The 14,813-nt window shown below is 45.6% G+C and overlaps 1 protein-coding gene across 1 annotated transcript; it reads right to left on the reverse strand.

The window, feature by feature from the left end:
* Nucleotides 1-3,334: 3,334 nt before the first annotated feature.
* Nucleotides 3,335-9,271, reverse strand: LOC111841752 (breast cancer metastasis-suppressor 1-like protein-A). Its single transcript, XM_023807724.2, has 10 exons — nucleotides 8,997-9,271; nucleotides 8,487-8,577; nucleotides 8,253-8,380; nucleotides 7,469-7,548; nucleotides 7,099-7,195; nucleotides 6,689-6,778; nucleotides 6,362-6,426; nucleotides 6,213-6,252; nucleotides 5,830-5,956; nucleotides 3,335-5,743 (listed from the first exon to the last, which is right to left on the reverse strand). The coding sequence occupies exons 1-10, from the start codon at nucleotides 9,130-9,132 to the stop codon at nucleotides 5,626-5,628; spliced, it is 972 nt and encodes a 323-aa protein (XP_023663492.1). The 5' UTR covers nucleotides 9,133-9,271; the 3' UTR covers nucleotides 3,335-5,625.
* Nucleotides 9,272-14,813: the final 5,542 nt, after the last annotated feature.

Consider the following 14,813-nt stretch of genomic DNA (forward strand, 5'->3'; position numbering starts at 1 on the left):
CAGCACCTCCGGATCCTTGCTGGGGAGTACTGGTGTTGGGCCAAGGACCCGTATCACCTCAGCAGCATTGGAGACGATCGGAACGGACACGGGATCCCATCTTGGAGGGAACGGACCTCTTTGTGCTCCCCGCATTTGCAATCTCAGATTTCCGCCTGATAGGCCTGCTGCCCTTTGTCTGTGTCGAAATTTGAAAGATATATATTTTTTTAATACTCCTTTTGTGTGCGCGTAATCCTACGCTGGCCTTGAACTGGCTGCGATCAACACCTCTTGTCTCTGTGTCACCCAGCTATTTTTAAATGGGCCCAGGCCGGCCTAGCACACATCTGACCCTTCTGGTGTCACCGAGGCGCATGCATTCATCCCAGTGGGGCTCAATTCAGGAGTTGAAGCTGGCTTTTGGTTTCCGTAGCTAAAGGGTTCTTTCATTACCATATCGCTGGGATCAAGGTGTTTGAAATGGCAAATTCATTACTATGTAAAGCTGCTAATTTGGCACATCTTAAAACAGAACAGGTCATAATTGAACTGAACAGAAAAGGTGACATTTTTAATGATTATGTGACTGTATTATTATAATCAAACAGTCAGCCGTCAGCTACTTGCCAAAGCATGGCGACTTACTGTACAGGGTTGAGGACAGACATGTGACTCATACCCAGCAGTCAGTGCACCATGTCACCTTTTTCCAACTGCGACAGCACGCACCCCGTCCCCCTCCTTAGCCCACTGCCCCATCAAACTCACACTCCTCATTTTTTAGTTTCAGGAATGCTGGACTTGGAATCAGCAGGCAGCAGGTTCGAATCCCAGGTGGCAGGGTGATCCATGCTGTTTCTCCTCAGTGGACGCGAACCCTCATCGCAAAAATGGGCCCCGGGGATTAAAAATTAAGACTCATTCCACAGGATTAGATTTTGGACATTTGCATGCATTCATTTGGCTGAAGCTCTTACCCAGAGGGGCTTAAGGTCTGATCTATGCATTTAGCAGGAGAGATATGCGGATGCGGAAACGGTTACATTAGCAGTGTCACAATATTGACCGTCAGGGAGCTGTAGTGCCTCAAACCCTCTAAGCATTCGAAGACATGGCTTTCGCAAAGCCAAAGGAGTAATGGCGCCTTGGCTTTCCCCAGAAAAAGTGGGAAAAGCGAACGAATGGACATCCAGGGAGCTGCGATGTCTCGTGTCAGATTACTCGGGTGGGGGGTCTGAGGTTACCGAGCGTAGCAGCTGGAAGCCGGTGCTCTGAAAGGCGTAAGTAATCGATGATCGCGCGGCACTTTCACGAGCCCCGATTAGACCCCGCGCCCCTGTAAACAGACCTCAGTGACCCCGCGGCGGAGGGCCTCATTAATACAGAATGCTGGCCGTGGGTCTGTAGCAGCTCAGAGCTCCATAACACAAGAACGAGGAATAAAGGAGAAGCCGAACATGATACCTTTCCCTGGTCATGCAGGACCCGAGCCGTCTGGCCCAAAGAGGTATGGAGAGAAGTCCCTCATGAAGCATGTGACAGGCTTATGGTCCCCTTAGGATTCTTCCTTATAAAGCAATGTCACCAAACCGCCACTGAGCCAGGTTGCGTGGGCCCGGCTGCCACATCATCTGTGATATTTCTCAAAGTGGCCCAGCTTGATGCCAACAGCAAGGCGCTAGTGCCCCCACCTGGTGGAATGAGTGCACTGCAGGATGGTGCTTGTGACGGACACAATCTCAGTGGCCATTAACCTGGGTTTTGCAGACATAACCTTCTGAACGTAACTGCATGGGATCAAATGGGCAAAATCTGGAAGCTGGGATACTTGGCGGAGTGCGATTATGGGCGTAGGTCTAAAGCGGTCCCACGCAGGTACAGGATGAGGATGTGTTACAAACTGCTGAGCTGGACCTCTGAGCTGTGTTCCGCCAACAGAAGAGGCCCTACTGCCCGCAGTCAGTCAGCAGGTGCGTCTGTCACCCATACTGCCCTGGACTATGTAATGCAAGGACACACCAGTTGGCAAAATGCTGTGTCTGCCCTATATTTGCAGGGAGAACCACAGCGAATCTGCAGAAAGTATCTGAATTACATGGATTAATAAGCTTAAGTGGATGAGTGCTGCCATTGCAAGTGATGTGGCAGTACAGTAAAACCCATGATGACATAATGTTAGAGACGGAAAGGTTTATATATGATGGCACATCCAGGCTCCGCCCACAAAAGGCTATTTCTTAAATGTTTTGCTTGACTGTCTGCCTGACCAGTTACGGACCCCACAGCATTTCACCTACGACATTCCCAGGTCAGGATGGCACACCTTTCAGTCACATGACCAGCTTCTCAATCATGCCCAAGAGCAGCACCGAGCGTTCCCATCTGAGTGACACTTGGGCAGCCTCTTGTGGCACTGAACAGTCACTAAATGTGTTTGGCAGTTTAGCTGGCCAATGAGATATAGGGGACTCCGCAGCAATCAGGCACAGTGTGCTGCTTAAGCATGAACATTACCGTTCCAAGTCATCTTTGTGCTGTTAGTGTCTGAGGTTACTGATCAAACCTAGCATGGTACAAAAAGCAGTGCTGACAGAACTAGGAAAGGCCCAGGTCTAATGCAAGTCTGTCCTCCACTTATAAAGACTTTTAAGAACACAAAGAGTGAACAATGCGCTCCTCAGCGTGATTCACCTGGCTCAACATTTCCAGGCCGAAATTCATGGTACATCAAATGGAAATAACTGCCGCAGTTAAATTAGCCCTGAGTCATTGTGCTCCATTTAATAAGGTGCAAATGATTTTCTGGCAGTCAATGGTTTACCCTTAATTGAAGTAATTAGTGCCAAAGGACTCAACTCTGTGAGATGTCAGATGGAAACAGTTCAAGCTATGTCCAGGGTCTGGCCTTTTCACATGCCAGCACTCTAGTCCCCTTTACCATTAACTCCCTCCATCCGCGTTTCACTTCACCTTGACGTCTGTAACATGTCCACTCAGAAGCAGTAACAGTTAGGTCCATAAGGGGGCGCTGTACATGGGAGGCCCCTGTATTACTAAGCATCAGGGCAACTCAGTCATATGACCAGCACCGAGAACAGGACCGGTTTTCAGTCCACAGGCCTGCACCTCCCCGCTGGGATAGCATACGTTCTCCAGATTGCCGAAACAGGAACATTGCTTCAGGAACCAAGAGCATGACAGGGAATCCCAGTGTCTTTACTACTAAAAGGAATAGATGCCTTGATCACTTGCTATGTGGGCATCATTATTGTTTTTAATGATATCATCTACCACAACATGCAGGGCAAAGGTCAACCTCGATGTCATTATTCAGAATCAGAGACAAAGAAGGTGTGGTAGACATTTTATTTTACAAAAAAGAACATAAACATTGAGAGAATCAGTTGGACTTCAATGCTATGGGCACAGAAAGCGACCCCCCCCCCTTCACAGTACGGGTTTCCTGAAGCATCTGACACCGCTCCCTACCCCAGGTGGGATCTCCGATGGCCTCATTTTGAAAAGCTACACCTATAAATTCAATGCACAAGTCAGTGTTTCTCAACCAAGTTTTTGCTCTTTCCCAGTTCCCTGCCAGATAGTCCACATTTCTGCTCCCTCCCTACTGGGCACTGGGAGGGAGCAAAAACATGGACTGTCAGAGTCCCTGCAGACTGGATTGGGAAACCCTGCTGTTAGTGATGCTTCTGTAACATTGTGCTCACAGCCTTTTTCTGTCCATGGCGGTAGAGGAGCAAGGCACAGACCCGAAAGCTGTACAGCGGTATCGTTCATACCTCTGGGACAACGCAGCATGTCCCTTTTTACGCAGGAACATCTGCAATTGACGTGATTCATACGGGGAGCGTGCCACACGGAAAGCCGTTTAACCTCACTTAATACAGAGCACCCTGTTGCTCATTATTCATGATACAGTACAGAAAACACAAAATGCAGGCACTCCAGAGCCGCTTTGTGTCACGGGGAAAAAAAACACAAAGAATCCCGTTTAATAACCCAAGACTAATGCCAGCAGCTGCAGCTCAGAGCCTTTTCGTGTGACGGTGGGGGGGCCGCCATACCTTCACACAGCAGGGCGGATCGACACACTTAGGACGCTTCACAGTTCAGCACTTCATTGGGGGGGGGGACAGCAGTGTGGCATTCCGATCTGTTCCCTTTCTGTTTCAAATACTTGCATATGGAATGGAAGTTGGGAGCCACAGGACGATCAGGGTCGCTCACCGACACCCCCCCAGAGGGGCAAACTGAAACAGAGCAGGGGAAAGGCAAACGGTGGCACCAACCAACTGCTCTCAGACTAACTGCAAGTATCTAAACTGAATACAGTACTGACGATGCGAGCATGCAAGTGCATTACATAATAATCAAGTCACATGTACCGTGTAACTGACCAGAAAGCCAAACACGCTCGGCGCTAACCAGCCAGCCACAGGGCTTCATTCTGGGAGCCTGACCGCTGTTCTGAGAGTTAGCCAACAACCCACAGGCGTGTCCCCCAGTACTGCCGGGGTTTGAACGGAGTGGACGCGGCCCCGCATTCCCAGCACTGCCTGAGGGGGCCCTCAGCCAGCAGTTCAGAGGGCCGGGGAGCAGACCGGATGTCTCGCTGGGGTCTGGCCGCGGTCTGTTGGGCTCCGAACCCACACCTCCGTCAGCTATGTTTGCCACCACCGACACCGACGACCTCGGTCAGCCGGCGAGGAGGACGTGGGTGTCCCGAGAATAAAAATCAACTGCAGGTAAACCGACCTTTGGGCCAAGAGGGAACTAGGGCAAGGGGGACTGTTCTGCAGCAAAAGAGGCAACGGACTCCAAATCCTTTTTACAAAGGCAATGAAGGAAAACACAAGCATATGTGAAACATGGAGAATATGTAATATTTATGTGACATGACAAGCATTTGAAAACGGATCCTGTAAACAGATAGAAAAGCACTCGCGGTATTTCCTCTGATAAGGTCAGTCTAAACTGGAATCTTCCGAACACTTATATGGGGGGGGGGGGGGGGGAGTCTGATAAGGTCAGCTGGTCATGTGACATGAACCGGAGGCTGAAGCGGGTCGAGGATGCAGCTCCGATACACCACATAATACTGCATGGGGAAGGACCGAGAGGAACGGGGGAGAGAGAGAGGAGTAGAGAGAGAACAGAAATAGCAGATAAATCGAGCCCCGTGCGTGGGTGCCGGCAAGACGCGCTGTGACGGTGTTATGGAGACCATTTGGCAAGGGCTGCTGCAGTGAGGAGGAACGGTGCGATTCCCGGAGGCGCTCAGAGCCTCGCCACGCCATATTTAGCTCACATGGTCGAATCCGAGCAAAGCACTAAGTAATAACGTGCACGGATCCACTGCGGTGGGCCAAATATTAGCTTCCCCCAGTCCCTGATTCGCTCCCCTTGGCAGCCATCGCACCACTAGCAGCGTGGAGAGTCGCAACCCCACACATGCGAGATCAGAGCCGTGACTGACGATCATCTCGCAGCTGGAGGGAAGAGTAAATGTCTCCAAGGGGCAGCTGTTCAACTACAGGTACGGGTAGCGTAAAGACAGGACACGGCCTGTCGTCAGAGTCACTGGGGCAACACAGAGGAGGCGGGGCCAGTCCGGGCCCCGGGCCCCTAAGAGTGCTTGATAGTGTATTTGCCTTTCTGCAGCTGAGAGATGTAGAGTTTCGACTTGCTGCCGTCGAGTCTCTTGAACCAGACCTCGTCGTGGTTGATCGTCGTGATGACAGCGCTGAGGGGAGGAGGTGATGGAGGGATTTAAAAGCAAAGAGAAGTAGGGCACAGCAAACAGGGAGAGCGGACAGGAGGCTCCGGTACCTGGTGGGGTACTCGTCCTTCCGATCGATGCATATGGTCTGTCCCCGGCTGTACCACTCGCCGTCGTAAAACAGGCGCCCGTCTTCGGAGCGCACGCTGTGCTGGTGCTTCTCGCTCTTGGCAGGGACTGTCAGGAACAGAGAGGGAGTGTCGGGTTAGCCGTCGCTGGCAGATAAGGCCCCAAAGATTATAGGTTTGAATCCCGATTGTGCTAGGCTTTAATTATCAGCTGCTTTAAACATTCAGAGCTTATAGATGGACTATTTAAAATGTGTAAAAGATACGAAATTCCAGTGATATGAGCATTCTGCTTTTCAAACAACACAGCACATTTCATCACCAATGTTTCTTTTCCCTAAAGAGGCACATAATCTCACACTTACCATCGGTCTTCACTCTGTGCTGCCCCAAGCTAGCTGTCGCCTGGAAGATAGACGCCGGGGGAGACATTAAATGGGAAAGCAAACCACCCGCGAGCCATGATGAAATTCACACCCCCCCTGTCCCGCATGCCACATGCCCCTAGTACTACCTTTCTGATAGCGGTCCAGTCTTCAAGAATGTCCAGGTCTTGCAGCATGTAAACAATGTAGGGTCGTGACATGGTTAAGGAGGAATTTTTCATCTGAGTGCACGCAAAAAACGCAATGCAATTACAGAGCACAAAAAAAAAACAAACAACTAGGGCACACAAGCAAAAACCACCTGAATCTCACCGGCACCAGCATACCGACAGCACTGCATGGGAGATATACCAAAAGAGTAATAGAAGAGTAATGCAGCACTGCACCAAAAGAGTAATGGAAAAATGCATGGAGCCTTATTGCACCGACGCACAGAAACTAGATTAACAGGATATCTGAAACAACCACTGGTTTCTTCTTCTTGTCAGGGCTGAAGGGGTCTTTCTTCTTGTTTTTCCTAGACTGCAGTCCGTCATTCCACAGTTCTGAAATGAAGCAGTCGATGATGCATCAGCACATCGTATCCCAGAATGCCAAGCACCCTTTGTGTATCTAAGGACAGCAGAGTTTACAAAAGGCTCTCCTCTCACCTTCACCCCTGAATAGCATTGTACACAATCCCTGAAATAATATTACGCTGAAGGTATTGTTATTCTTAGTTGTACTTTGGGTCATGTTCATACTACACCAGTGTGCTTTGCAGACCTTAGCTAAGAGCCATTATGTACTGTTTGACTGATGGGGCATCCCATTGAAGTTAATGAGTATAACATATCCACAGCATAGGATGCTGGGTATCATGTACCTGAGGTAATGTCTATGCTGTGACGGTCCTCCTCAAGTCGCCGAATCTTCTCCTCCAGCTCGCTCTGCACCGTATCGAACAGCAGCAGCTTCTCACTCTTAGAGGGGTAAACGCCACAAACATGTCAACCCGCTGCTACGCTGCCATCCGAGAGACTTCATTAGGTGCAGAATCTACCGAAGCATGAGGATAAAAGCCTTCCTGGGAACCAAACTAAGTCCTTTTCTGCGGTCGTGAGTCAAGGTCCTTAAGCAATAGGCCGCTTTAATTGACCAGCATAAAACGGCGAAGCGTGCAAATGCGGCGGCAGAATGGAGTGGTGATTAATGGCCCGTGAGCATGCTGGCTGGCCCTCGACGTGACAGCCTACCTCCCAGTGCTGGAAGGCAGCCTGGATCTCACAGTCATACTTGTTCTTCACAGACTCCAAACAGAGCTCCCTATAGATCCCTGTTGTTGAACAGGGTTTAAACAGTCTTAAAGTCGGTCACAGAACACAAAGACCTTCAGAAGGTCCTCATCCAAAAACGATCAGACAACCCGACACATGGGGAAATACGCTACAAGTCAAATGTTTTTGCACATAGAGATTTTCTACACTTACTAAAAATACACTCAATATTCTTTGCTAGCAAATAAATTCACAGTATGTTCACCATCCCAGTACCTTTATTCGCAAGAAAATGTCACGTCTTTGATCCATCAAACTAACCTGCTCTAGCAGTTATAACAGCAGAGAAAATTTGAGGCATTCTTTCTACAAGGGACATTAAAAACTGCTCTATTTCATGGGATGAAACAGTTAACTAGTGCATTTAAAGTTAAAGGACAGCCTATAATTTGACTATGCAATCACCACACAACTAGTTAATAGGATGTCAGACATGCACTGTTGCAAACTCTTTACACGTTATAAAGGAAACTTTTCATTTGACTAATATTTTCATTTACAGTTGTTCAATCAACTGCTTAACAAAAATAAAAAATCTGCAGTTTACGAAATGAATGGGAAAGTGGTAAAAACCTGTGGTGTGCAAAAACTTTTGACTGGTAATGTAATATAGTACAACTAAACAGAAGTGAATGGTAGCTTAAACTGTTCATTAAAAATATAATAATTCATAGCATCAATCATTGCAACAAGTCTGCAGTACCTGCTACTTTGGTTCGGATCTGCATGTTCTCCTGCAGGTTGGCGAGGGGTTCAAGGTACTCTGCAGCATTGCCAGCAATGACCTCCTGCAGCTTGATGTCTACCTGACTTAGTCTTTCCTTGTAAAGCCTACACAGCACGACAAAAACGCGTAGGTGTGGGGGTAAATATAGGACCACAGCACAGCAGACAGTGTAGTAACATCGCTGACATGCGGAACGCTGCGGTGTCTTACTGGTCTTTCAAATCTGTGAACTGCTTCTCTAGGTTTGTCATTTCGTCTAAGCATTCCATTCTCCTCCTTTCGCAATCTTCATCGTCCATCTCTACATCAGAGAAGAAAAAAACAGCCATACTAACCCCATCGTCAAAAAAAAAATTAACAGCAACACGGGATGGCAATGCATCCCATCCCATGGGCATTGGTAGTGTTAATACATTAGCGGGCACCCTGCAGATGTCATTGCACGGGGCTACCCGCAGACATGCACAGCTTTAGATTTTAACGCCAGCAGATACAAATGCAGCACTGCTAACATTGGAAACTATATCTGTGAATGTAGGTAAAGGGGGAGATGTGGCCATGCGCTCAACTGGTATCGTCTAGCTAGTTTTCTGTGGACACCGGTGGCTGGATCGTGCTCTGCTTCGGACGCATGCTGTGATAGGCGCCGTGGCCAAGGCCATCGTGTCACCGAACACCTCACAAACGGACACGTCCGGTGCTCATGCTGATCGTGCCCACCTGAGCTGTCCCCATCTTCAGAGACCGACGAGCTTTCCGTGTCCTCCTCGTCTGAGCTGCTCGCCTCCTGCTCTTGGTAATCCACCTCCATTTCTTCGTGGTTGCTCTCTTTCTTTTCCCGTGAGTGCACCGGCATTGTTCGCAACTGGAAAATATACGCGACGAGGCACAGACGAAAAGGATCAAACCGCGTTATTAACTTACTTACGGATTGGTAAACAAAAACAATTAAACACCAAAGGAAATGAACTACGAGTTCGAAATATGGCTACTTACTGTGCCCAATCGGATTCGCTGTTTTACGAACGGAAAACCCTCTATCCAGCCAATCAGAGTGGCGAACCTGCGTTTCCGTTGACGTATGGTATGTGGAATCTGGGGCTGTTATGTAGGGGATTGTAGTTTTCTGTAGCCGTAAGTTGTACCGTCTAGGCATCAAAACTACAAAAAAAAATACAAATATGTGTGATTTGCTATCTGCACAGGATAACGAATAAGCAACGATGCTTCCTTGAGTATAATTCTTGCCTCACACCTCCAAGGGTTAAGGTGCGGATCCTGTCCATGTTCTCTCTCACTCACTCTGTTTGCGTTTAAGTGATTTGCAGACTAATACTACTGCCATTAAAAAATAGTATTTACTTATATTGAACATGTAGTATATTTAGACAAAGCATATAAGATACCCTACTGCATTCCGTTGTTTGCTTTGAAAGATTTTGCCATAAAGAAAAAAAAAACAATTTGAGCTGGTTTAATTGATTCACATGTGACAAGTCGTATAACAATTTATGCGGGCATTGTCATGTCGACTGATTTGAGATATGCGTGACGTTTTTTTAAAAAATATTTTATTTAATCCTTATTTTATCAGACAAGTCACTAAGAACAGTTTCTCATTGACGTGATTATAGTCATTCCACTCTTTATTAACGATAGGACGAATATGTTTCATGCAATTGTCTCTTTATGGTAATATTATCAGATATTTCCCCGTTGACGCGACCTGGATGTGAAGATGTAAGTGATTATCTTCTCTGCGATTGTTTGTGAAATTCAACCAGCAGAGGGCAGTCTTCAAAATAAATGCAATTCACTAAGCATATTACCCCAAGTTTCCCAGACGCTTAGGGTAATCAAGACTGTGGTTGAAGGAAACTCTGGAAGGGTGAGGCTACAGTAATTACACCTAATGGACAACAACAGAACATAGAAAATGGGCACATAATTTCTTTTTGGTTTGGTTTATGTATGTCTGCTTTTAGAACAACATAAACATAAAATGTAATAAAACAAGCATTCCATGATGTATGTTGGTTATCACTCAGTCTTCTACTTTATACTATTGTCGCATATATATAGTGTTACGATCATAGATTTGTTTAGTTGTGTTATTTTTATCTATTTTTTAAATTCCCTTGATTGCTCTGACATTCCATGCCAGATTCCACACACACACATCGGTAATAATAAAATTGATTGTAATATTTCTAGATTGTTCCCCTAAACTCAGGGCTTGAGATGCTGCTATGTGACTTCGGGGCTGCAGTATACATAGTAACACGTGTCCTTGGCATAATGCCCTCACTGAATATGAGAAATGCTGAGCTGTATTTGAATAATAAATGTTTCACAGTTTATGACTAAACCCGAATGAGAGGGCATTGTAGTTTTTAAATGACTATAGGTTAAGTTTAACTTGTGGTCACTGTAGGTCTACATTGCATTCGGGAAATTGACCACTTTCACACATTTATACAGGCACTACTGTATTGTACGATTCTTTTTTCAGTGATCCGAAACAATTTTTTTTTTACCACAAAGTCAACAGCCTACACTGGATGCCAGGCCATAAGAGTCACTCATACACAGATGGTAACTATGTGAAATCAAAAATTCATCTGAATCACAGTTCTGTGGACCGAGAAAAGAAACCAAAGTACCTAGAGGTAACCCACTTACCAAAAAAGGGGGGGTTTCAAACCCACAAATTACAGCCCTGGTGGTGTGCAGTTCCAGTTGCGACCACTGTGTCACAGCATTGCCTTACTACACTACTAGCAGGAAGAAGTCTGTGTCAAGCAAGTGGAAATGTAATGACACTCATGGCATATCCCCTCAGACTAATTTGTTTACCCAGCAGGGATTATTTGTCTCCTGTTTTCATTTTTTGCTTTGAATAGTATGTAGAAAATTTAATTCTTCAGTTCCGGAAACTAAAACCGATTCACATTTCAGATTTTTATTCATGCTTTTCCACAAATTCCCCACACTGTTTATATAACATATATTTATAGATCTGATAATTTAGTCAATAGGACTCAGTTTTTATATAGTTTTATATAGTATTGTGAGTGCCTAATTTTCTTGTATAGATATTTAATATTGAAGTATTACCCTGTTAGATTTTAAAACAAAACTTACCTTGATAATAAAGCTAACTATGATAGCATTTGTGTGTCTTCTTTTCCTACTTGGCCATTAATGTTAGAGTGTCCTTCTATCGATTCATTCGACAGATGCTTTTACTCAAAGCGACATTGAGAAAGCAGAGTTAAGGGCCTTGCTCAAGGCTTCAACGGTGAAGTCATTCTGCCGACCACGGGATTTGAACCAGAAACCTAAATCACAACCCACTGAGCCTGGAGCCTATCCACGGTGTGAATGGTAGGAGACACCTTAGATAGCATGAGAAGTCCCTCAGATATTCATATAAGACAGGGCCTGTGCTTATTTGTCTTGTTTTGCTGTGTAATCATTTGCTAATTTATTAGATACTGACTTTACCCTTATCTTCATACATGTAACTATGTATATGTACTGTAAGATGTATGCATTCATTTATTTGTTTGTTTATTTATTATTCTTATTAATTGTCTTCTCCTAATTATTATTATTATTATTATTAATAATAATAATAATATGTCTTTTTTGCCCACTGTCTCCATGTTGTTTGATTATTGTCCTCTTCCTATAATTGTATTGTTTAATTTTTTTAAGTCCCTCATATAAACAGAATTAGGGTTTGGATAGATAATTATAAGAAACCATAATTTCTCTGAAAGTTTATAAAAGAAAACTCAAGGGAAATGGAGGTTGAGTAGCATGAAAGCTAAAATAGTCAAAAGCTCACTTCATGAAATACGGTTCACCACAAGCTGGCTTTTGAGTTCTCTTTGTTTTCATACAGAGGCTGCGAAACAGGAAGTTTAAAGCTGAACTGTAGAGAGACTGAAGGTAAAAGTCTTTGCTCTGCATCTCGCCCTTTGCATTCCAATCTCAGTGAGGTGTTTGCGGGGGCGACGTCGCACAGACGACAGTGGAGTCAGCTGTGTGCCTTCCCAGAAACCATGTACACCGTGCGATAATACCTGCAGTTTCCGGCCGGAGATAAACTCTGGGTGACAAAATAAAAACAGCAATGCAAAATGCAAAGATGTTTGATGATGCACCCTATGGCAAGAAGGAACAGAGAAGAGTTTTGTGATAAACCCATCGCCTTAAACAAATAGTCAGAATCAGTGAGGTGACAATGTCATGCTATGAGCAAAATGGATCAAGGCTGTTCATCGTAGCAGGTGTGGGAGAAGACTTCCACTGGTGCAGCGTGAGGCTCAGACCTATCGGGAGACAGATCTCAACAGATCCCAAGCAGATATGCTGCTGTTTTGTAAGATCGTCATCGAGTATGGCAGTGTTAGAGGGCTGGGAACGTGCTGCGCTCGAACCCCACTGCCAGTGGAATACGCGTGGGCTGTGCGTGGCAGGTCAGCCCCGGCTGCGCCTACACATTCCCGAAAGCGCGTGCTTGACACACTCACTTTGAGATCTCAAAAGGCGTTGGCGGGGGGGGGGGTTATGGGGCAGCTGACTCGCGTTTTTGCCATGCTTGCTGTAAACCTGCCAATTATTGTAACACAGTATGAAACCAGAGAGAGGTCCATGACTGTAAACACGCTGGGAGTCTGACCTATCGGTGCTGATGACACGTGCGGCTAACCCAGGCCTTGATCAGAATGCCACGGATGCTACATTGTTTCATTACTGACCCAGTCAGCTAAAGCAAAGCCACTACTCATAACAAGGGGTTTACCTGTGACCAAGGCTGCTGTCAATCAGGCTGCTTTGCCTCTGCATTCAGAGCAGCAAGGGGCAGCTGATTGGTTGTTAGCCATTAGGTCCATCAGCTGCTATATTAATAACCTGCTGTTTTTAACAAATTTTATAAAAAGGTTTCAGTGAATAAAGGATCAGATTTGTTGCTGTTTTGCACCACACACTTGGCACCATGCTGTGCTCCGTAGTTTAACTGGTCAAGCAGGAATGCAGATCCAGATCCTGCCAGTCTTTGTGAAACAGTCCTGTCAATACGTCAATATTGTGTCATCAACAAGAACGTCTTCATTGCTATAGTCTAGTTTCTCTTGGGTTTGCCAGCATTTGGTCATCCTGTTAGACAGAGCCGCCTAACAGAGAATGATTCATGTTGTGTGTGCTTGCTCATTACCTGGGCTAGTAATCTTACAAGAACTTAAGACATTCTGGTAAAGGTAGCTAATGGCACCAATGCTGTCACTTCCACAGTGTCCTGACTAACATTCTCAAAAGTGACTGTCAGAGCCCCCACCGCAGAGCGCTTACCTGCTGAGTAAAGCAAAAAGTCTGTGTAGCTATCATACTGAGAGCATGTGTGCTGATTTTTTTTTCCAACAGCAAAACTGAAAGGTGCGGCAGCTGATTGGGATCTATTCATGTGCCCCAGGGTAGGGGGGGGGGAGTGACACGTTTCCTCTGCTGTGTTACAGATCTCTGATGATCCATGGTAATTTCCACATAAGTGGAAATGACCTGCTGTTGTCACCCTGTCCGGCTCAGTTCTGTGCTGGGCTGGTGATTCTGACCCTGGGACTCCTAAGAACGGGCATTAGCCTGATGTTGAACCAGTTGTTTGTCATGTGGGCAAATTATGCAAGGAGTTGGATGGCTTAAGTGGTTGGTGATTGCAATGCTCTGTTGGGGGATCTGAGTTCCAACCTTTGTATTTCCCAAACAGTGCTGCAATGGTTAATGCATCTGTTTACGGATCAGAAGATTCCTGGTTGGATTCCTGGCAGGATTGAGCATTTCCCCCTGCTCTTCTCCTTCGGAAACTCAGTTGATACAGCGGAGGATTGTAGGAGCATCATAATAAACAGTTTTAGGGTCAATTCTGACTTAAGGGGAAGTGTTTCGGGGCAGTGTGTGGCTGTGTGTGTTAGGACTCTGAATCTGTGATCAGCAGGTCTCAAATTGAAATCATTTTTCATTCAACAATCATGTTTTCACCGTGGACCCTTAACCCTAACTGCCCCAGGGACCGTCTAAAGAAACATAAATGTTATCATGACGTAGAAGAATGGAAAACCTTTCAGAAACATGTTCTGAACATCAGCAAGGATGTGAGAGAGGAAAAAAAATAACATCTTCCCGAAACACTTACTTAAGAGAAAAACAGGATGTACCTGAAGATGTACCTCAATGTGTTTCCATCATCAGTTTTTGCTTTCCCTGTGTATTTTTTTTTTTTACATTTTCCTTGGCATAATTTCATGTGGGGTAATACCTGGAGTTCACAAGCCGGATTTCAGTTCTCATTTTGTCAACTCGAAGAAGTTTTATTCCAGTTTCTGTCCCTAACAAGCATTTTTTATGATTCATATCAGTACGGCAGTAATGTATAGATTTTCTATTTCTATATTTTTTGCATATGATTGGAGTCGTTTCTATGTCCTGTAAGTAATTCTTGTAGGTCCCCTCTGAAGTGATAAAGCTTTGTAC

Source organism: Paramormyrops kingsleyae, chromosome 19 (assembly GCF_048594095.1).
Source record: "Paramormyrops kingsleyae isolate MSU_618 chromosome 19, PKINGS_0.4, whole genome shotgun sequence".
Lineage (NCBI taxonomy): Eukaryota > Metazoa > Chordata > Actinopteri > Osteoglossiformes > Mormyridae > Paramormyrops > Paramormyrops kingsleyae.